At 42.4% G+C, this 23,749-nt stretch overlaps 1 protein-coding gene across 1 annotated transcript; it reads left to right on the top strand.

Annotated features, from left to right (window-relative positions):
* The first annotated feature begins 252 nt into the window (after positions 1–252).
* Positions 253–21,759, top strand: ace (angiotensin I converting enzyme (peptidyl-dipeptidase A) 1). Its single transcript, XM_056429864.1, has 25 exons — positions 253–585; positions 3,443–3,613; positions 3,710–3,797; positions 4,652–4,795; positions 4,935–5,126; positions 5,667–5,764; positions 5,939–6,108; positions 6,511–6,734; positions 6,861–7,005; positions 7,365–7,463; positions 8,153–8,275; positions 8,380–8,585; positions 8,840–8,976; positions 9,196–9,354; positions 10,566–10,653; positions 10,956–11,099; positions 11,608–11,799; positions 15,842–15,939; positions 18,872–19,044; positions 19,204–19,427; positions 19,521–19,665; positions 19,841–19,939; positions 20,156–20,278; positions 20,482–20,666; positions 21,258–21,759. The coding sequence occupies exons 1-25, from the start codon at positions 352–354 to the stop codon at positions 21,455–21,457; spliced, it is 3,861 nt and encodes a 1,286-aa protein (XP_056285839.1). The 5' UTR covers positions 253–351; the 3' UTR covers positions 21,458–21,759.
* The last annotated feature ends 1,990 nt before the right edge of the window (positions 21,760–23,749 follow it).

Raw genomic sequence — 23,749 nt, forward strand, 5'->3', positions numbered from 1 at the left:
AGAAGAAAAAAAAGAAAGACAGGAGAGGGAAGAAAAGATAGAGGTAAGGAAGGGAATGAAGGGAGAGGGGGAGGAGGGGGGGATGTGTCCAGTGCCGTGAGAGGGAAGGCTGCAGAGAACTGTGGGCTGGGTTAAACTGACACTTAAAAAGAAGCTCGCTTTGGCTTCTGTGTATTTCACCAGCAGGCGGGCTGGGATGCTAAGAAGGGAGCAGCGAGGGAGTAGATTAGACAACAGCTCAGGGGGGGAAGGTGTCCTCTCAATTTATGAGAGCAAGTGTATTTTTAGCTCTTCCTTCCAACTCTTTCACACTTTCTCTCCTCCACTGTTTCTTTGGTGGAGTCTATAGCCATGGGCAGTGGCATGGACGGGTCTCTGTGGTCAGTGCTGCTGCTGCTCCCGGTCTTGGGGCTCTCTGAGGCTATGCCCGCCAGCTGGATTCCAGGAGACTATCTGGGCACCAAAGATGATGCACTGATGTTCCTAAGCGACTACAACAGCACCGCCGAGGAGGTGTTATTCAACAGCGTCTCTGCCAGCTGGAACTACAACACCAACATCACGGACCACAACTCCAAGCTGCAGGTAGGACATCTCCTGTAGTCTTGAGTTTAGAGGGCGACATGATTTCTCTCACGCTGGTATATAGAAATTGGCCTCGGTTGGATCAGTCCAAGCCAGCACTGGCTGAGCCATGCTTGATTTGGATATCACTCCTATTCATCTCCCTCCCCAACGAAATGCTCAGTTTCATCTCGACGTAGCCAACTCAGCTTGTGTGTTACTGGAGATATGAAACAGATCTAAATGCCTGTAGTGTTGAATACATTTCCAGGGGGGAAGGGGGGGGGGGTCTTGGCTATTAACTTGCTTAACTGTCTGTTTTATGATGTTTTCTGCTCAACACAGTTTCTCCAGACGGATGCACCCGCCACTTAAATGCAGTTTTTACGCACTAATAGTTTTTTATAGTCCAAAGTGCCCATATTTACAGCCGATGAAATGCCTTTAATGACGAGGCAAGGGGAGATAATAAAATAATGAAGCAGAAGAAGAGACAATGAAACCGCGGAGGGGTGAAGGAGTGTTTTATTGCCTCCAGGAACAAGAGTCAATGCACCTATATCAGCTCATTCTGTCATTTACCAACTTATGAAAGCAACCAACACACTCGGGGCACAGCCTCTGAATTTGTATTCCCCCCCCACCCTGCGTGTGCTTGAACAGCTGTCACAACAGGATTTTCAATACACTGTCCAGGCTTTGGTCTCCTCACACATTGAACAGGTGTAGATGCAGCCCCCTACCCCCCAACCCCCCCCCCCCCCCGTGTCAACGGGGTCAGGCCGCAGAATGTGTTCCATTCTCCAGAATGTGTCCGCTATGAAAGATAAGCAGGATTGTAGTCGTGGTGAATGAGAATGGAGAATTATGGGATGGGATCAAAGTGGATCAGAGTGCTGAGAGAAATGTTCCACTTACGGCGTCTTGTAAATTTATCACATTTAAATGATTTCAACAAAGGCAGATTACATGACAAACATGTACATTCCACACAATGCAGATGCAGACGCAAACACACACACACACACACCCTCCTCAGCTTCAGAGGTATGGGTGCAAATAAGGCACATGTTAGACGTGTGGGACATCAAACAGAATGGGGATCGGTTCATCGGGCTGAATGAAAGCTGATGAGGGTGGGTATCAATGAGCGGGGTCTTTTGAACCCCCGGCGTGGAATACCAGCTGCCTTCAAGTGTCTCAATCACACCCGAGGCTCGTTTCACTGCACACTGACAGCTTTTTAAAAATGTTTGTAAGTGATTTGAATGTGAAGTTTGAGAACTACTTTCAAGGGAAGAGTTTAGTTTCTAATCATTCAAGTATTCAGGAAACAAATAATTTCAAATAACCCTCCACCTAAATATTTAACAACAACCAAACTGCATGTTTTTTTCTTTTTGGGTAATAAACTCTTGTGCTGCGTTCAAGTCTAGTTATCCTTTAACCACATCCAAATAAGTATGAACATGTATTGAATACACCTCTTTTCCAATTACAACACTCATTGCAGCTTGTAAACCAAAAAAGACCTTGAGGGAAAAGAAAATCAGCAAAAATAAAGTGGCTTTTATATCTTTACTGTCTTTCTTTGGGTGAGAATGATTGTCTGGGTGGATGGATGGGTGGGCTGGGTGGAAAAAATTAGTAGAAGAGCACAAAGGTCAGAGTTAATACTTCAACTCACTGCCACCACTGTTCCCTCCTGCAGCCTGTTGTTATAGGGAAGACTGTGAAGAAGGCAGATAAGACAAGCTTCCATGAAAACATTACAGCAATGCAGCTACTGTTTGGTCAGTTATATCAGGATGTGGTTACCTCAAAGTTCACAAAGTTCAGAGCTAGCTTAGTAAGTGACACTCCACACACACGTACCCACACTGATGACACACATGACACAGGATACGGTTGCACATCTTTTTCTTGGGTGCATCATCGTGCTGCAGTAGTTCATCATTTTCAAAAGGAGCAAATCAATGCGACACACTTAACCCTCCCATGCAATGTTCCATGGCAGCGCACTGAACACTCTTGTGTCCACGACCTTCCAGAGTGCCATGAAGAAAAGCTTGTGAGATTCAGTGAGGCCGTTCACAAGAATGAGTATTTGAGCATTGAAGACTTAATTTTAAAAAAAATTATCCTTGAGCTAGGGTTGTTATGCTGCTCTGTCCTCACTCACAATCGACAGAGCACTGTATCAATCCCAGAGAAAAGATGTGTCAAGTAACACATAGGAAGACATTGCAGCCGGTAAAGGAGTTAGATAACAGTGTGCCGCCATGCTCCCTGCTACTGACCATGAACCTATGAAAACTAACAAAGTATTGGACACATTTACATTTTGACCTAACGGTGTGAGATTCAAACTGAACTGAATTCCCGCACCAAATAACACCAATTGCAATTCAGGGGATCACAGACGTCCATGGGATTCATCCATTAAGCACCACTAATATAATAACAATGCATCCAATGTTTAAAAAAAGATGGCGTGGGTAATGACAAATTGATATTAGAAAACAAAGAAACTGGGCTTTCTCAAGAAAGTAGAATTAATACTTTTTTTAGTCTTTAGTGGCCCACAAATCATTCCCTCGTTCATCTCGAGCCGCTGCAGGTGGCTCCTCCCACATCACTCGACAAAGGTGTCCTCTGTGTCCAAATGGGCTCTCATCTCGGCCCACTTCCTGAAACAGGGTCAATGGTGCAAAAAGATTCTGCCTACACAGGGAAATAACGAAAATAAACCCTTGCTTGGTCATAAAAATGCTTCTAGAAGTGAAGAAACCAAATGACGGATGCTACCTGTACGTTTGTAGTTTTTTACGTTTGAGTAATTAACATGTCGTTATCATCCACTTCCTATCGTCTTTAGATAAATGCATCTCTCGAAGAGCAGGAGTTTTCCTCAGCATGGGGGTTGAAGGCCAAGAAGGTCTTCTCTGATGTGTTTCTAGACACTCTCCCTAATCCTTCAGACAAGATCCTGATGAAAAAGATCAAGATACTGGGAGTTGCCAACCTGCCCCAGAAAGACAGGGAGGAGGTTTGTTTCTTACAGGAAATTTGTCCTATTCATTATTATTTTTTAATCACTGTATTAATGGTGAATTTGCTTGATTGATTTATTTCTCGTCTCCAGTATAATACAATTCTCAGCACCATGGACAATATTTATTCAACGGCTAAGGTGCATCCAGAACCGAACATAAGCTGGAGCCTGGAACCAGGTGAGTAAATATAATATAAAAGCTCTGTTTGAGGCTCAGAATGCATGAATTATATGATGCTTATTTGAAAGAAACGGGGTCCGAACAATGAGGATTATAAAAATCACAACAATAAAGAGGGGAAGTCTCTCTCTCTCTCGAAAAACAGTTATAAGTGGTTAAGAAGATCTTATCTGCTCTGGGCAAAGTAACAGGATGTCACTTTGGAATCACTTCAGAGAGGTCTCCAAAGGAAGTGTTATGGATGCGCCCATAAGTGTTGAGTAAGAAGCTATCGAAACATAATGTCAGCGGCTTTTAAAGCTGCCGACGTGTATTGTGAACAATGGCTTGAGCAAAAGCTGCCAGCAGTAATTGTGAGAACAAGATTACTTCTTCTATTATGAATAAACACAAACATGCCAATTTACAACTGTGGTATTCCCAGTTTCTTAATCTTGGAAATATATGAAGTTGAAACAGAGTTTTTCAAAGGATGTGGTACATCTCTTTACAAAACACATGGCATATAACATTACATATCATTACAATAACAAACAGACTGTCAGTAACATCTTTTTCCATTATTTCAACCGCCTTCTGTGTTCTTCAACTTCATTTCCTATTCCTGGCATTTTGAAGATCAACGTTTTTTTGCATCACGCTCGAAATATCACAGAGTTGTTGTAACTGTAAAGCTTATCTCTAGGGTGTGTGTCTGTTCTGGACTTTTCCTGCTGAGAGAGCATAAGGTCATTTAAATGCCAATTCATCTTCATTATTTTCGAAGGAAAAAAAATCATCTTTTGCTTTTCTAATTGTTTATCAGCCTCCCTTTACTTTTCCATAATGTCCTCCACGACTTCATTTTGCAGAGCTCACGGATATCATGGCCAGCTCGAGGAGCTACAAGAGACTGCTGTTCGTGTGGGAGGCGTGGCACAACGCGTCGGGTGTACCTCTCAGGGAGCACTACCCTCGCTTCGTGGAGCTCAGCAACAACGCGTCTCAAGCTGATGGTGAGCGCCGGTCACCTTTGGACATTGTCACTGAGAGACGTTCACAATGCTACGAATAAGTAATACATTTAATGGGACCGACGTGACAACAGAACAAGGAAAGGAGTAAGAAATGACATGACCGTTTTGTCCTGTTTAGGGTTTGCTGACACTGGAGCTGACTGGCGCTCTTGGTATGAGACTGTGACCTTTGAGCAGGATATGGAGGCCCTCTACAGGACCATTGAACCCCTCTACCAGAACCTGCATGCCTTTGTGCGCCGCAAGCTCTACAACCAGTACGGTTCCAAGTACATCAACCTTAAAGGACCCATCCCTGCCCATCTGCTAGGTACATTTATATGAGCCATGAATATGTGCTGTGTCACCTGGGTAATGTACTTGTTTATGCTAAAGGAAGGGAGCCACTGTACAGTTTGACAGTTGCATCAACATTGTTGTGTGAAAGAAAGACCTTGTGTGCACAATGGATGCATTTTTCCATACACAGAGGACAGCAAACATGTAAAAAAATAAAAATAAAAATAAAAGATTCTATGCAGGGCTTTATTTTATAGTAGCTAGGGGACCAACATGTAATTTTTAAGGAACACTAAATGGATCTTTTTAAATAGGGTGTTGGGCCTTAACCACATATTTGGTCACCGCTCTAACAATTTTCACATAAAGAGTCCTTATTTAATAAAATCATGGAAAGTCATCAAAGATGTGATCACACAATACCGTATTCAGATGCAGACAAACCCCCGGCAAGGCATTTAGTGTGCTTATCACATTGCTGTGAAGGAGGTATTTCCTACACTGGCCCTGATGGAGAATCTCATAACAAGGCTGAATTGTTGCTTAAGTGTGTTTTCTTCTTCACCCTCAGGAAATATGTGGGCTCAGACCTGGAACAATATTTATGATATGATGATCCCATTTCCTGATAAACCCAACTTGGATGTGACTGATGAAATGGTCAAACAAGTAAGTCAGAGGGGGAATGAGTGTGTGCCTCTTGTATGGATTGTGTAAAAAGAATAATCATGCTGGATCTGACCTCAAAATATAAAGCTCACATATCTTAATCTTCTTTCACGCAGTTACAGTAGCTTTGTCGGGTAGCATTGAGCTGAACTGTGACATGTTTTCTCGCCACAGGGCTATAACGCCACGCACATGTTTCGCGTGGCCGAGGACTTCTTCACGTCTCTGAATCTAGAGAAGATGCCGGATGAGTTCTGGGAGGGATCCATGCTGGTGAAGCCCGAAGGTCGCGAGGTGGTGTGCCACGCGTCCGCCTGGGACTTTTACAACCGCAGAGACTTCAGGTAAAATGAACTAATGAGAAGTGAACTATTTACTGAGTTACAGTTACACATGATGACGTTGTTAAATTGGAAATGTTGAGCATATCTCTGGCCTCCACACAGCTCTCAATATGGTGAAGACTGTTGCTTCTAGCTAACGGTGCAAGCAGATCCAACTAGGGAAACAGTGCTGACAGAGCTAACGGTGTTAACCGGAAACAGGAGGCGGGGCTCCACAACTTCTGATCGCCACCGTGGGCCTCGTTCACATGCATTGACATGCACTAAAAGACACAGGCGGTTTATGTCGAGAAAGAAAAGAGAAGCTCTTACGACATTACGCCACTACAGCTTTACATTGTGAACTGCCTTGCTCATTTTGTTGATACAACATTGATAATACAAACAAATGTCACTCTTTAGGATCAAGCAGTGCACTGCAGTAACGATGGAGCAGCTCTTTACCGTTCACCACGAGATGGGCCACGTCCAATATTACCTGCAGTACAAGGACCAGCCTGTGGGCTTCCGCCGCGGAGCCAACCCCGGTTTCCACGAGGCTATCGGCGATGTTTTGTCTCTCTCCGTCTCCACACCCAAGCATCTGCATTCCATTAAACTTCTGGAAACGGGGACCTCTGACGCTGGTAAAGAGAAAGAATGAATGAAGTCCAAGCCACTGAGATACAGCTCTCATAGAACAGATGTACATGATTTCAAAGGTGAATTCATAAATGTTTAAAGAACGTGTTTCCCGCATTGTGTTTCTCCAGAAACTGATACCAACTACCTGTTAAAGATGGCCCTGGAGAAGATAGCCTTCCTTCCATTTGGCTACCTCATCGACCAGTGGAGATGGGGTGTGTTCAAGGGGAACACACCACCAGAGCGGTACAACGCTGAGTGGTGGTACCTCAGGTAGAATTCACAGGCGTAAAAACATATCCCACGTAAAAAGAACAGCTACATTTTTTGGAAGTGTGATAATTTACTTTTTTGCTGAGATTCAGATGAGAAGATTGATGTTTTCTACTTATCCTAGTCTTTATGTAAGCTATGCTCACCCGATTAGATAAGTCCTTGGTTTGAATCTTCAGATATGATGAGAAAATGACTTCAGAGACTTGGAGGCAGCAAAAACAAGTTATTGGCCTTATTGACTTATTGTACTAGCTTTCATTCACACTGTGTGTGTGTGTGTGTCATTATCATTATAGGCTAAATAACCTTCCAGAACAAATGTATTAGTTAAATCTATCTCGCATTGCATTTTAAAGGACTAAATATCAAGGTATCTGCCCGCCCACCGGACGTACAGAGGAGCATTTTGATGCTGGAGCCAAGTACCACATCCCTGGAAACACGCCATACATCAGGTATCCTCCTCTTCCAGCCACACTACTGTGTAATAGTGTACACACACAGAGAAACACACACATCAGCTTGGGCTACTGATATTTTCATTACTCATATTTATTATTTTTCTAGCTGTCTAATTAGCTGAACTCATACAAACCATAAAATGGAGCGTATTATTGCACAATCACGAGGACTGTGGGTATATTTGTGTACGTGCCTGCGCAACCCTACGAGAGCACCAGGGAAATATGTGAAATATGGAAAGTAAAATAACATCCACCAACGGCTGGTGATCGGGGAATTAAGGTATTGTCTGCTTTCATGTCGACTCAATTACTGGCACTTAAACAATACAATAACAATAATCGCAGGAAGCTTTTAAAAGCAACGCTTCTGACCCGAGCAGGTTTCTTTGAACAATGTGGGTACTGACAGGTTGTCAAACACCCACTTAAACTGACAAACACATTTTTGTGTGTTGTTGTAGCGGAAACAGATGCTTTCAGCATTCTTATCGTCTAAAGGGGTCGTTTTTAGTGTTGTACTTATAGTCAGCGTATCGAAGTATAACATTTTTTCCCAAAAAACAGAGAATATCATCAAGTCTCATATCTGTCTTATTTTTTAAAAAAAGTTTTACTTTTTGTGTTTGTGGTATTGTAAATATAATGCACTGAAGAGATGACGGATATTTTTTCCCCTGCAGGTATTTTGTCAGTTTCATCCTGCAGTTCCAGCTTCACGAGAAGCTGTGCGCGGCAGCCAATCACACGGGTCCCTTGCACACATGCGACATCGTCAGCTCCGCAGAAGCTGGGATCATTTTAAAGTATGGAATCTGCTTGGCTCTTCGTTATTTATTATACAGAGCGTGAACAATGGATTTAGGGAGGCAGTGAAGGTGTAACACCATTTCGCTCTACCCCCATCCAGGAAGATTCTCCAGTCTGGCTCCTCTAAACCTTGGCCTGATGTGCTTGAGGAGGCTATAGGGACCAGAAAGATGGATGCATCCTCACTGATGAAATACTTTGATCCAATTATTAAGTGGCTGGAAAAGCAAAATGTGAATGAGACATTGGGATGGCCTGACTTTAACTGGGTCCCGCCCATCCCTGAAGGCTACCCCGAAGATATCGGTAAGAGTATACTGATCAAAATGAATAGCAGAATACGAAAAGATGATATACGTTAACATTATCTGGGTGGAAATAATAAAATATGAGAACTATTCTCAATAAATCTACAGTGAGAAAAGCGATGACATGTACACATCATAATCACCATTCACACGTTGTTATTTAGCTGAAATGGGATACTATTTACCAAAACTTGACTCCATGGATTTATTTACAGTCGTTGAGCGAGCTTGTCCCTCTTTTTGTTTATCCAGACAAGAACACAGACGAGCTGGAGGCAAAGAAATTTCTGGACGAATACAACAGCACAGCTGAGGGGGTGTGGAACGCCTACACCGAGGCCTCCTGGATGTACAACACAGACATCACCGAAGCCAATAAGCAGAACATGGTGAGCCCTGTGACTCTGACTGACCTGAGATCGCCATAGCATTTTTCAAGCATCAGCTATCATCAATAAAATGATAGCGGCATAAAAAAAATTCTCAATAAATCAGTGGTAGATTTTGAGTCGGTGAGTTACTTATTAACCCATGTGTGCATGTATCTCTGAACCTAATTACCCGTGTGCTGTTAGACGTTGAAAGAGCGTTCCTTCGTTCCCCTCTAGCTTGAGAAGAACCTGCTGATGTCGGCCCACACCCTGAAGTACGGCCAGAAGGCCCGTCAGTATGACACCACGGACTTCCAGGACGACTCAGTCAAACGCATCATGAATAAACTCAGCGACATCGAGAGGGCGGCACTGACCATGCCGCAACTGGAAGAGGTGTGGAGGATTCATTTTTTTAGTTGCACTGGTTGAGTTGAATGGGGAAAATTGCTCTTTGTCGATAATAATAGACAGAAAACCAAAATGTGTTTCCCCAAAACAAACAATCTGCAATGCAACAGGGAGACTGACAGCACACAACCACAATGAGCTCATGTGCGGTGTTGAGAAAGAACAGCCAGTGACGTCGCTTTAATAAGTTGATGGCACTTGCTCATTCTGATAGACGTCCGTCGCCTCTTGCTAGCTAACGTTAGCTAGCTAACGAAGGATAAGGCAGCCAGAAGCGGAAATGATGCGATCACACAATACACAGTTAGAGCTTTACAGGCGGTTAAACATGAGCTGGACATTAATGATCCTTAAAGTTCTTTCTTTACTTTGACTGATGTTCTCTGATTACTTAAAATAGACAATACATCTTCCGCTGGAGACTGAAAACACACCTTTTCCGACTACATCTGGATTAAAACACAGATTTGCACTTCAGTGGCACTGGGATAGCACTTATTATGGTACTTTTGTAGTTCGACTGAGTTGAGGAAATGTTACTTCCTGTATTCTTGTTGTTCTTAGTTTGTACTCTAGGTTGAAATGCACTTATTGTAAGTCGCTTTGGATAAAAGCGTCTGCTAAATGACATGTAATGTAATGTAACAAAAGGTTTGAACCAGCTGAAAACTGAATGGTTGAAGTGACGCGACCAGACACAGAGCTCTAGAAGTTGCACTTAAATAAATACAAATGTCAAACAAGCGCCAACTCAAGCATTTAAAAACAAGATGTAACTGTCAATACAGAAATTAAATATATTGTACAGTGATACTCTAATTAATTAATTAGTCTCTCTTACATGCCCTCAAGCTGAGCACATTTAGAAATGTATTTTCCAAATATCAAAACTGTCCTTATGTACATTCATGTGGGATCGAATGCTTGGTGGATGCCTTAGGTTTTCAGATTCAATAGTATTATTTAAACTCCATCTGAAAACCTACCTGTTTATATATTCAATATTATATGGCCTGCTTTTTATCTTATTTGTTTATTTATTTTATTGCACGATCTTTTACTGTGTATTGAAATGTTTTGACCCCTGTTATTGACAGATTGTTTTAATTGGCTACTGTCCTGCACTTTGTGACACTTTGTCTGTGATAAGTGAAATATAAATGAACTGTACTTACTTACTTACTATCCCTTTTCAGTACAACACTCTCCTCTCCAACATGGAGACCAAGTACAGTGTGGCCGAGGTGTGCAGAGATAATGGGGCATGCCTTCCACTGGATCCAGGTAAGACCATGAATGAAATGCCAATCCTAATATGAAGAATGTTACTCCCAAAAAGATTATACTGACATAATATATAATAAAGCAAATGTTACATAAAGGCAAGTCATGCAGTACATGTTTACTCACCTCACAGTTAATGGCAAATTGATTTTTGATGATTGGTTATTGATGCGTCTAATGAAATGTAGCTTCTATGAAATAACAATAACAACTGTAAAAGCTGCAATAATTTTGACTTTGCCCGTAATTATTTCGCAAGAAACTCGACTGTGAGTGTAATAAAAGAATGTGCTGTGTTTCAGATCTCCAGAAGATCATGGCGAAGTCCAGGGATTACGACGAACTGTTGTTTGCTTGGAAAGGATGGAGAGATTCTGCGGGCAAAGTGCTCCGCCAGGATTACAAGAGATATGTTGAACTGGCCAACACGGCTGCCAAACTCAATGGTACGACCTCAATTAAAGAGTCATTTCAAATATTTTTTTCTGTTAAAACTCCACCTCCCGGCATCTTTGGAGACAGTCAGCTATATCTTGTTTATTTAATCATCAAAACAAAACTTTGATTCTTGGTCAGGACCAGAACCTTCCTGGAGTCTCTGCTGTTGGCTTGTTACATGTCTAGTCCGGCACAAAACCCCCTGGAGCAGATTTAGCTAACAGAGCAACCTGTTTGCAGTCTTTATGCTAGGTGTTTAGCTAATTGGCTGATTGCAGTGGCTTCCTTTTCGGCCATACCGACGAGAAAGTTGTATAATCTTCTAATCTAAGCCGCTCTATTGTTTACTGTTTGACTTGGTGAGTTATTTCCTGCCCACTGGCAAAACATAAACAACAAAAACTTGCCCTTTTAATATATAACTCAGCATTTTAGGATGTTTTTTGCTGAGCAGCGGCTTCAAAAGTTTGCATAAAACTAATAATGTAATATTTTTATCCCCGGTACTGTGCGTAGGTCACTCGGACAATGGGGCTTTCTGGCGCTCCCTGTATGAAACCCCGAGTTTCGAGGAAGACCTGGAGGCTCTGTGGAAGGAGCTGGAACCGCTCTATCAGAATGTGCATGCGTATGTCCGTAGGGCTCTGTACAAAAAGTATGGCTCTGAGCGCATCAACCTGAAGGGACCCATTCCTGCTCATTTGCTGGGTAGGTGGCTATAGTTTGGGGACTGGTTTCCATCGAGCAACACTGTATTTTAAGGGCAATATTTGGGGCTACACCGATTTCAGAAACTTTCCATTGATTATATCAGATTTTCCGAGGTTGATGCTAAAGGTCAAAGGTAAAAACCACTCTTCAGTCAGTATTCAACTTTGGAATTTAAAGGATTACTCTCTAGCATTAATGCTCCTTTTGTGTGGAAGCGCGCCCCATTTATATTCTCGTTGGCTGTAGATGCATTTGGATTTAGGCGAAGAGGAGTCGTACACAATAACCTTATACAAGTTAACACAATTATTTCAGCAGTGCAACAAAATAGGTCTATTAAATGTGGTCTCCTAAATATTCGATCTCTGTCATCTAAAGCTGTGTTACTGAATGATTTAATATCAGATAATCACATTGATTTATGTTGCCTAACTGAAACCTGGCTGAGCCATGAAGAATATGTCTGCCTGAATGAATCGACTCCTCCAAGTCATATTAATACTCACATTCCTCGAGGCACCGGTCGAGGAGGTGGAGTAGCAGCCATCTTTGAATCGAGCCTATTAATTAATCCTCAACCAAAATTACACTACACCTCATTTGAAAGCCTTGTTCTTAGTCTTTCACATCCAACCTGGAAAACACTACAGCCAATTCGATTTGTGATTCTGTACCGGACACCAGGTCCATATTCAGAGTTTATATCTGAATTCTCAGAATTTATATCAAGTTTGGTTCTTAAAACCGATAAAGTTATTATTGTTGGAGATTTTAATATCCATGTGGATGTTGATAATGATTGCCTTAGTGCTGCATTCATCTCCTTGTTGGACTCGATTGGCTTCTGTCAGAGAGTACAGAAACCCACTCACAGCTTTGGCCACACGCTGGATCTTGTTCTTACTTATGGCGTTGACATTGAGCATTTGAACGCCTTCCCACAGAATCCTCTTCTGTCAGACCACAACCTCATAACTTTTGAATTTATACTACCGGAGTGTACTCCGTTAGTCAAAAGTTTCTACACTAGATGTCTAACTGATAGTGCTGTAGCTAAATTTAAAGAAGCGATTCCTTCTGTATTTGATTCGATACCACGCCTCAATATAACAGAGGACTCCTGGTCTAACTTTAGTCCGTCCCAGATTGATCATCTTGTTGACAGTGCCATAGGCTCTCTGAGAATGACACTGGACTCGATAGCCCCTCTGAAGAAGAAGACAGTGAGGAAGAGGAGGTTTGCTCCATGGTATAACCCTCAGACCCGCAAACTGAAGCAAACGTCACGAAAGCATGAACGCATATGGCGTTCAACTAATCTCAAGAATCCCGCTAGTTTGGCGGGATAGTCTTAAAACCTATAAGAAGGCCCTCCGTAATGCCAGAGCAGCCTATTTCTCAACAATAATAGAAAAAATAAAACAACCCCAGGTTTCTCTTCAGCACTGTAGCCAGGCTGACAGAGAGTCACAGCTCTGTGGAGCCGAGCATTCCTATAAACCTTAGTGGTAATGACTTTATGAACTTCTTTAATGAAAATATTTTAACTATTAGTGACAAGATTAATAATCTCTTGCCCATAACCAGTGCCAATCTGTCCTCAAGTGGAATGGCCTTGGAAACCGCTGTATGCCCTGGTGTATATTTCGAGGGCTTTTCTCCCATCAACCGTGACCAATTATTTTCAACGGTTTCTACTTCGAACACGTCTACCTGTCTCTTGGACCCCATCCCGACGAGGCTGCTTAAAGACGTTTTGCCTTTAATTGGCGGCTCTCTATTAGATATTATCAATGTGTCTCTGCTAACAGGCCACGTACCACACTCCTTCAAGGTGGCTGTTATTAAACCTCTCCTGAAGAAGCCCACTCTGGATCCAGAGGTATTGGCTAACTACAGACCGATCTCTAACCTCCCTTCCTCTCCAAGATCCTTGAGAAAGTGGTCGCAAATCAGTTGTGCGACTTTCTACATCATAATAGTTTATTTGAGAAATTTCAATCAGGATTTAGAAAACACCACAGCACCGAGACGGCACTGGTGAAAATTACAAATGACCTCTTAATGGCAGCAGATAAAGGACTCCTCTCTGTCCTGGTCTTGTTAGACCTTAGTGCTGCATTCGACACCATTGACCATGACATCCTGTTACAGAGACTGGAGCAGTCGATTGGCATTTCAGGCACGGCACTAATTTGGTTTAAATCCTATTTATCAGATCGATCTCAGTTTGTATTTGTAAACGATGACGCCGATAACCACCAACGTTAATCACGGAGTTCCACAAGGTTCTGTGCTTGGACCAATTTTATTTACCTTATACATGCTTCCTTTGGGCAATATTATCAGGAAACACTCCATAAACTTTCATTGTTATGCAGATGACACTCAACTATATTTATCGATAAAACCAGAGGTGAGCAACCAACTCTGTAAAATTCAAGCATGTCTTAAAGACATAAAACATGGATGACCTGCAACTTCTTGATGTTAAACTCAGACAAAACCGAAGTAATTTTAATCGGCCCTGAGCACCTCAGAGATCAATTATCTGGTGATGTGGATTCTGTAGACGGCATTGCCCTGGCATCCAACACCACTGTAAAGAATCTTGGCGTTATCTTTGATCGACTTGTCCTTTAACTCCCACGTAAAGCAAATCTCAAGGACTGCATTCTTTCATCTACGTAATATTTCAAAAATCAGGCACATCTTGTCTCATAAAGATGCAGAAAAATTGGTTCACGTTGTTACTTGAGACTGGATTACTGCAACCCTTATTAGCAGGCTGCTCTAATAAATCTCTTAGGTCCCTCCAGTTGATCCAGAATGCTGCAGCTCGTGTTCTCACTAAAACTAAGAAAAGAGATCACATCACTCCTGCACTAGCTGCTCTGCACTGGCTCCCAGTAAAATCAAGAATCACTTTTAAAATTCTTCTCTTAACCTACAAAGCCTTGATTGGTGATGCTCCATCATATCTTAAGGAGCTTGTCGCACCATATTGCCCCACTAGAGAGCTACGCTCACTAAATGCGGGACTACTTGTAGTTCCTAGAGTCTTAAAAAGTAGAATGGGAGCCAGAGCCTTTAGTTATCAAGCTCCTCTTTTATGGAACCAGCTTCCAATTTCAGTCCGGGAGGCAGACACAGTCACCTCGCTTAAGAGTAGACTTAAGACCTTCGACAGAGCTTATAGTTAGGGCTGAATCAGGTTTGCCCTGGTCCAGCCCCTTGATATGCTGCTATAGGCTTATAGCTGCCGGGGACGTTTTAGGATGCACTGAGTACCTATCTCCTCTTTTTCTCTCCTTAAGGATGAATTTTCATCTCTCAATCACACGTTACTAACTCTGCTTTCTCCCGAAGTCCTTTGACTTTACGTCTCATGGGGTCATCGGACCCTATGAGACGGCATAGATCCCATCTGCCTGATGGATCGCCTGGGTCGTGGAATTCCTGCTCATGACTACGCCACTGTCCTGTTGAGACTCCGCCCTCCTCCTCCCCACCGCCATCTGCCTGATGGATCGTGGAGGTTCCATCGTGGAATATGCCTACTATGAACTATTCATACACTCTGTCATATTCATTGAATGTATTTTAACTCTAAATCTGTCCTTCTGTACACATTACATCTATTGCATCTGTCCATCCTAGGAGAGGGATCCTCCTCTGTTGCTCTCCTCCAGGTTTCTTCCCTTTTTTCCCCCTGAAGGGTTATTTGGGAGTTTTTCCTGGTCCGATGTGAGGTTTTGGGGCAGGGATGTCTATGTGTACAGATTGTAAAGCACTCCGAGACAAATTTGTAATTTGTGAAATTGGGCTATACAAATAAACTGAATTGAATTGAATTGAATTGAATTTGCTTTCAGAGGCGTCAAGCGTGAGATTGTGTGCGACAGTTCCTTGCAGTTAGCGGTCGGACTGGCTCACCGCCACAAATCCCTCTTGGTTAAACACGGGCAGAGCGGAGGATTACTTAGCCCCTGAGCTTGGACAAAAAAACAACTAAGAATGCCGTCTCCTGTCCTTTCAGGCAACATGTGGGCACAGACGTGGTCTGGCATAATGGATCTGGCCATGCCGTACCCAGATGCCACGCAGGTGGACGCCACCCCTGCTATGGTTTCACAGGTGAATAAACACACGAGCCAGCTGTTGCGTAACGATTGCAGCAACACATGAATAAACAAGGACACACCTAAAGAACACACATGCACTCCTCCACCACTTCAGAGGTGAAGAATCAGTTTGTTTCAATGAAATGAGACTCCAACGCAGTCCAAAGTGGAGGCTCAAGCAGAATGAGGATAAATACATGGACATTTAATTGTGCTGCAAACATCCATAACTGACATAATGTGTACATTATACACGGATATACTGTGTACATTATTTCCTCCGATCCTTTTAGAACCGCTATATGTTTACACTGCACTTTACAATTACCTCACGGCCTGAAAAGCTGTTTATATTTACATGACATCCACACGTTCACTCTTCTTCTCCTGTGCAGGGCTGGAACGCCATCAGAATGTTCCAGGAATCGGACAAGTTTTTCACCTCTCTGGGTCTGCTGCCAATGCCACAAGAGTTCTGGAACAAATCCATGCTGGAGAAGCCGCCTGACGGACGCCAGGTGGTGTGCCACGCCCATGGGACTTCTATAACCGAAAAGACTTCAGGTGAAATCTCATTTTTTCAGCGCCTCAGGGACCTAATCTTTTCTGTCGTCAAAACAAACAGCTACAGCTGTTACAGCTATAAGCTGTGACCCAGATCAATAAATACACTTGGAAACCAATAAGATGTGACATTGATGGCCTTAATTGCTTCACCAGGATCAAACAGTGCACCGTTGTGACTATGGATGACCTGATCACGGCTCATCACGAGATGGGCCACGTCCAGTACTTCCTGCAGTACAAAGACCGGCCCGTGTCCTTCCGCGACGGAGCCAACCCCGGCTTCCACGAGGCCATCGGCGATGTGTTATCCCTGTCAGTGTCCACGCCCAAACATCTGCAGAGCATCGGCCTCCTGGACAAAGTAGAGAACAACTATGGTGAGCGACCGTAGGTTTTGTATAGTTCTATAGGATGGGATAAGGATGGGATAACAACGCTCATGATGTGGGTGTTTCTGTCTCCTCCTCTAGAGAGTGAAATCAACTTCCTGATGAGCATGGCGCTCGACAAGATCGCCTTCCTGCCTTTTGGTTACCTGATGGATCAGTGGAGATGGAAGGTCTTTGACGGGCGCATCCCATCGACTGAGTACAATAAAGAATGGTGGAACCTCAGGTAAAGTTTCCCCAGTATTTTATTGAAGTTACAAAGTGCAATGGTACTAGAAAAAGATAAAATTAATGATATGAATAAAGGAAAGTTAATCAATCAGCATTGTTTGTGTTATAAATGAATACATTCGTAAATGATTTCCTTCAATAAAAACGAAATGACACTTTATTGCGTTGCAGAATGAAGTACCAGGGACTGTGTCCACCTGTAACCCGCACGGAGGAGGACTTCGACGCAGGTGCAAAGTTCCACATCCCCGCTAATGTGCCATACGTGAGGTAATGTGTGAATATTGGGCACAACAGATTGATAACAGCTTTAGCAAAGAACCAATGAACTCTGGAAAGATAAGATAAACACAGCTAATCACACCAATCCCCGATTGTGAGCGGTTGTGGCAACAGAGACAGTTTGTTTAGTGTTTTTTTTCTTTCCGTTTCCTCCTGGTGTTAATCTTCTAATCTAAGCCGCTTCTATTGTTTACTGTTTGACTTGGTGAGTTATTTCGCCCACTGGCAAAACATAAACAACAAAAACTTGCCCTTTTAATATATAACTCAGCATTTTAGGATGTTTTTGCTGAGCAGCTGCTTCAAAAGTTTGCATAAAACTAATAATGTAATATTTTTTATCCCCGGTATGTGCGTAGGTCACTCGGACAATGGGGCTTTCTGGCGCCCTGTATGAAACCCCGAGTTTCGAGGAAGACCTGAGGTTTGTGGAAGGAGCTGGAACCGCTCTATCAGAATGTGCATGCGATGTCCGTAGGGCTCTGTACAAAAGTATGGCTCTGAGCGTATCAACCTGAAGGGACCCATTCCTGCTCATTTGCTGGGTAGGTGGCTATAGTTTGGGGACTGGTTTCCATCGAGCAACACTGTATTTTAAGGGCAATATTTGGGGCTACACCGATTTCAGAAACTTTCCATTGATTATATCAGATTTTCCGAGGTTGATGCTAAAGGTCAAAGGTAAAAACCACTCTTCAGTCAGTATTCAACTTTGGAATTTAAAGGATTACTCTCTAGCATTAATGCTCCTTTTGTGTGGAAGCGCGCCCCATTTATATTCTCGTTGGCTGTAGATGCATTTGGATTTAGGCGAGATTGAATTTGCTTTCAGAGGCGTCAAGCGTGAGATTGTGTGCGACAGTTCCTTGCAGTTAGCGGTCGGACTGGCTCACCGCCACAAATCCCTCTTGGTTAAACACGGGCAGAGCGGAGGATTACTTAGCCCCTGAGCTTGGACAAAAAAACAACTAAGAATGCCGTCTCCTGTCCTTTCAGGCAACATGTGGGCACAGACGTGGTCTGGCATAATGGATCTGGCCATGCCGTACCCAGATGCCACGCAGGTGGACGCCACCCCTGCTATGGTTTCACAGGTGAATAAACACACGAGCCAGCTGTTGCGTAACGATTGCAGCAACACATGAATAAACAAGGACACACCTAAAGAACACACATGCACTCCTCCACCACTTCAGAGGTGAAGAATAAGTTTGTTTCAATGAAATGAGACTCCAACGCAGTCCAAAGTGGAGGCTCAAGCAGAATGAGGATAAATACATGGACATTTAATTGTGCTGCAAACATCCATAACTGACATAATGTGTACATTATACACGGATATACTGTGTACATTATTTCCTCCGATCCTTTTAGAACCGCTATATGTTTACACTGCACTTTACAATTACCTCACGGCCTGAAAAGCTGTTTATATTTACATGACATCCACACGTTCACTCTTCTTCTCCTGTGCAGGGCTGGAACGCCATCAGAATGTTCCAGGAATCGGACAAGTTTTTCACCTCTCTGGGTCTGCTGCCAATGCCACAAGAGTTCTGGAACAAATCCATGCTGGAGAAGCCGTCTGACGGACGCCAGGTGGTGTGCCACGCCTCTGCGTGGGACTTCTATAACCGAAAAGACTTCAGGTGAAATCTCATTTTTTTCAGCGCCTCAGGGACCTAATCTTTTCTGTCGTCAAAAAACAAACAGCTACAGCTGTTACAGCTATAAGCTGTGACCCAGATCAATAAATACACTTGGAAACCAATAAGATGTGACATTGATGGCCTTAATTGCTTCACCAGGATCAAACAGTGCACCGTTGTGACTATGGATGACCTGATCACGGCTCATCACGAGATGGGCCACGTCCAGTACTTCCTGCAGTACAAAGACCGGCCCGTGTCCTTCCGCGACGGAGCCAACCCCGGCTTCCACGAGGCCATCGGCGATGTGTTATCCCTGTCAGTGTCCACGCCCAAACATCTGCAGAGCATCGGCCTCCTGGACAAAGTAGAGAACAACTATGGTGAGCGACCGTAGGTTTTGTATAGTTCTATAGGATGGGATAAGGATGGGATAACAACGCTCATGATGTGGGTGTTTCTGTCTCCTCCTCTAGAGAGTGAAATCAACTTCCTGATGAGCATGGCGCTCGACAAGATCGCCTTCCTGCCTTTTGGTTACCTGATGGATCAGTGGAGATGGAAGGTCTTTGACGGGCGCATCCCATCGACTGAGTACAATAAAGAATGGTGGAACCTCAGGTAAATTTCCCCAGTATTTTATTGAAGTTACAAAGTGCAATGGTACTAGAAAAAGATAAAATTAATGATATGAATAAAGGAAAGTTAATCAATCAGCATTGTTTGTGTTATAAATGAATACATTCGTAAATGATTTCCTTCAATAAAAACGAAATGACACTTTATTGCGTTGCAGAATGAAGTACCAGGGACTGTGTCCACCTGTAACCCGCACGGAGGAGGACTTCGACGCAGGTGCAAAGTTCCACATCCCCGCTAATGTGCCATACGTGAGGTAATGTGTGAATATTGGGCACAACAGATTGATAACAGCTTTAGCAAAGAACCAATGAACTCTGGAAAGATAAGATAAACACAGCTAATCACACCAATCCCCGATTGTGAGCGGTTGTGGCAACAGAGACAGTTTGTTTAGTGTTTTTTTTCTTTCCGTTTCCTCCTGGTGTTAATGCAAAGTCATGACAGCGCATGTTTAATTATCTTCAATCAGGTACTTCGTCAGCTTCGTCATCCAGTTCCAGTTCCACCAGGCTCTGTGTAAAGCCGCCAAACATGATGGGCCTCTACACACCTGCGATATCTACAAGTCTGAAGAAGCTGGGAAGCTTCTCGGGTTAGTACCAACAAAAATATCCTTTATGTATCATAGCTATTTTCATCTTAACACATCTTTTTTATGTACTAGAAATGACAAAACATGTAAGTAATGTCTTTTTTGTTGACGTAATTATGCGACGCATCATGTGTGTCATTATCTCTGGAGCACACCCTGCGACCTCCTCTTTGACCCCTTCCCGTCAAACTTTTCGTGTGCAGTGACGTGATGAAGCTCGGCTTCAGCAAGCCCTGGCCCGAGGCTATGGCCATGATCACCGGCGAGCCCAAAATGGATGCCCGGCCCCTCATGGATTATTTCCAACCTCTCATTAAATGGCTGGAGGACGAAAACAACAAGAACAATGATGTCCGAGGCTGGCCCGACTACGACTGGAAACCTTCAAGTACGCTCAACACATTCTTGCGTCAACATACAGAAACATGAATAGAAGCACACTCACATGTTTTTTTAACTCCATCCCAGAAGAAGAAGAAAAAAAAGCACAATGTTTTTACACAGATGCTTTCATTTGTTTTTTTTCTCTTCCGCTGCGGCTTGTCATTAATATAAAGTAACCACATCAGTTTAAAGAAAAGTAATATATTTGTAATTCTTCTACTTTTTCAAACCGTATTACAGCATTATGCAGCATTTCTTATATTTAGCTGCTGTTTCTTTAGGTTTTATATGGTACGACAGTGTAGTAAATCTTTATCGCTTGGACATTTTATAATGATTTAACATACTTGAAATTTCTTTGACAGCCATGATATTTATTGGGAGGATATTTCTTTAATATCTTTTAAAAGCTATTGAATTCTACTGCAGGATTCCTGCATTTAACCTGGACCTGCCACAAGTAGTCTTTATGTATAACGTGACTGAATAGTACCTCCTTGTAGAGAACTGCAGCTTGTTAAATATGTTAATTGTGAATGAGTGAGTTTGAGTTTGAGTGAAAAATAATCAAAATGTACTTCTTATTTTTCTCCAGCAGGTGAAGCTAAGGCGAGTAGTACAGTAGACTTCCTGGGCTTAAGTGTGGACGGCGCATCGGCCATCGCCGGCCAGTGGGTGCTGTTGGTCCTTGGTGTGGTCCTCTTAGTGGCCACCATTCTATTGGCCTATAAGTACCGGAGGTCAAAAAAGCCTGAAAGGTCCTTATCCACGATGGAGCTCAAGCAAAAAGACTAGTCGCCAATGACGGCTAACGGTAGCTAGCACCTTTACCGACCTCATCATGAACATCCGTGTTTCCGTGCTGTATTGTACATCTGATCAAATTTGCTATTCTTTTCGGTCCGCCTCCGTATCTAGCCTTGTATATTTACAGATTCTCAGTCAAATTATATTTTTGCCTATGCAAAAGAACATCACAGTTTTGTAATTTATTTTAAATATGTAATGTTTAGAGAATTTAATGTTTTAAATTAATGTTTTAAAATTGTATCTCTTGTTGTTAAATCTGCATTTCTACAATAAAAACATTAAATATCGATTCTGCCTATGTGTTCAAACAACATGGGAAACACGCAATGATGATGGTAGCAATTAAACTGCAAAGGTTTGTTAAAATAAAATTGTTACATAGAAACTGCACAATAAAACCACAACACTGCAACAGAGAATGTGTGCGTTGGGTTCAGCGTATTGAGCACCCCTGATCTATGTCGTCGGACCCTATGAGACGTGAAGTCAAAAGGACTCCGGGGAGAAAGTATCTGTTCATAAACACTTTTTTTCAATGTCCTTATCACGTCAAACAAAAGGCTGTTATCTTTTTATGACTTGGGTCAGATCAGCCGACAATACAATACATTCATTTAAAATGTCCCAGATCCAGTTGATGGTACTGGACGTGCAACATTGGCCAGTTTTAAAAATAAGGTGTTTGCAAAAGTTGAAACCAAATAAATATATAGAAGAGCGATTAACTGGATCCTTCTTGAGATGCTAAACATTGCTCCAGAATTCCTTAGATTAATTATTATAGTTGACTTCAGGACATCTCTGACTACGAGAATGTCCATTAGGACTGTCATAATTTTGTATCATTATATAAAATATCTATAACATTTTACATTATACCATTTTTTTGTCGTGATAAGTCACAGATGTCGCAGAGAGAGAGGACCCAAATGCCGACATAATCTGCAAAAAACAATATTTAATTTCCAGCTACTAACAGGACGACAAACACGCGGACCAAACAGTACGAAACCACACTGGGAATGAGATGAACAGGGTTTACATACACAGGCAGGCGGAGGTGATTGGACAACGGGGAACGAGACACAGGTGAACACAATGAGGGCAGGACCAGCAATCACACAGAAGGAAACAATCAGGACCAGGGCAGACAATCACAGGGAGACAGACGACACAAGGACTTCAAAACAAGACACAAAACGAGACACAAACTCCAGATCATGACAATTTTTGATGCTATACTATGACAATTTTATATTTATGTCACATTTGATATGACCGTTGTAGCCTACTATGACATGTTTTTACTACATATGGTATCATGTACGGTGTTTATAATTCTTTTATGAAATTTATTTAATTTGAGTTTTACATACTGTATTATGACTTTTTTAAACATACAATACTCACATACTGACATACAATACTCACATACTGACTAACACTTTAAATTACATTTTCATGGACATAAAATACAATAACTTTTTTGACTATACTATGCCACCATGCCACCTTTTTATGGTACTACTACAGCAATTTTGGTTATGACAGTTATGAAGTACTAAACTATAGAATCTTTCGAGATACTTTCTATGTATGCTGCAGTGTTTAGGCAAACTATCTCATCACATCTTTTAGGACTTCTTTTCACGATATACAACACTATTATGTTTTTATGACGACATCTTGATAACACTTTATATGATATACTTTGCATTTTTTAAAACATATTTCATTTATTATTAAAAACAATTTAATTACAATGAAAACTGCACAATAAAAAAACACCATGACAGATTGTGCATTAGTTTCAGCCTTCCCCTCTTTACTTACAGTCAATGGAGCCTCTGTCACAGCCACAACCACCACCTACTCTCAAGTAACACAGAGTAGAGTGGTAACACAGAGTAGAGTGGTAACACAGAGTAGAGTGTAACACAGTGTAGAGTGGTGACACAGAGTAGAAAAGAGATCACATCACTCCTGCACTAGCTGCTCTGCACTGGCTCCCAGTAAAATCAAGAATCACTTTTAAAATTCTTCTCTTAACGTACAAAGCCTTGATTGGTGATGCACCATCATATCTTAAGGAGCTTGTAGTACCATATTTCCCCACTAGAGAGCTGCGCTCACTAAATGCGGGACTACTTGTAGTTCCTAGAGTCTTAAAAAGTAGAATGGGAGCCAGAGCCTTTAGTTATCAAGCTCCTCTTTTATGGAACCAGCTTCCAATTTCAGTCTGGGAGGCAGACACAGTCACCTCATTTAAGAGTAGAC

The sequence above is a fragment of the Pseudoliparis swirei genome, chromosome 13 (assembly GCF_029220125.1).
Source record: "Pseudoliparis swirei isolate HS2019 ecotype Mariana Trench chromosome 13, NWPU_hadal_v1, whole genome shotgun sequence".
Taxonomy (NCBI): Eukaryota; Metazoa; Chordata; class Actinopteri; order Perciformes; family Liparidae; genus Pseudoliparis; species Pseudoliparis swirei.

Bases quoted from the DNA above. Each gene is read 5' to 3' on its own strand.
- ace (XM_056429864.1), top strand. From the start codon at position 352: ATGGGCAGTGGCATGGACGGGTCTCTGTGGTCAGTGCTGCTGCTGCTC. The intron at 5,765-5,938 runs GTAAGTCAGAGG...TTCTCGCCACAG, and splicing joins CTGATGAAATGGTCAAACAA to GGCTATAACGCCACGCACAT. The intron at 6,735-6,860 runs GTAAAGAGAAAG...GTGTTTCTCCAG, and splicing joins AACGGGGACCTCTGACGCTG to AAACTGATACCAACTACCTG.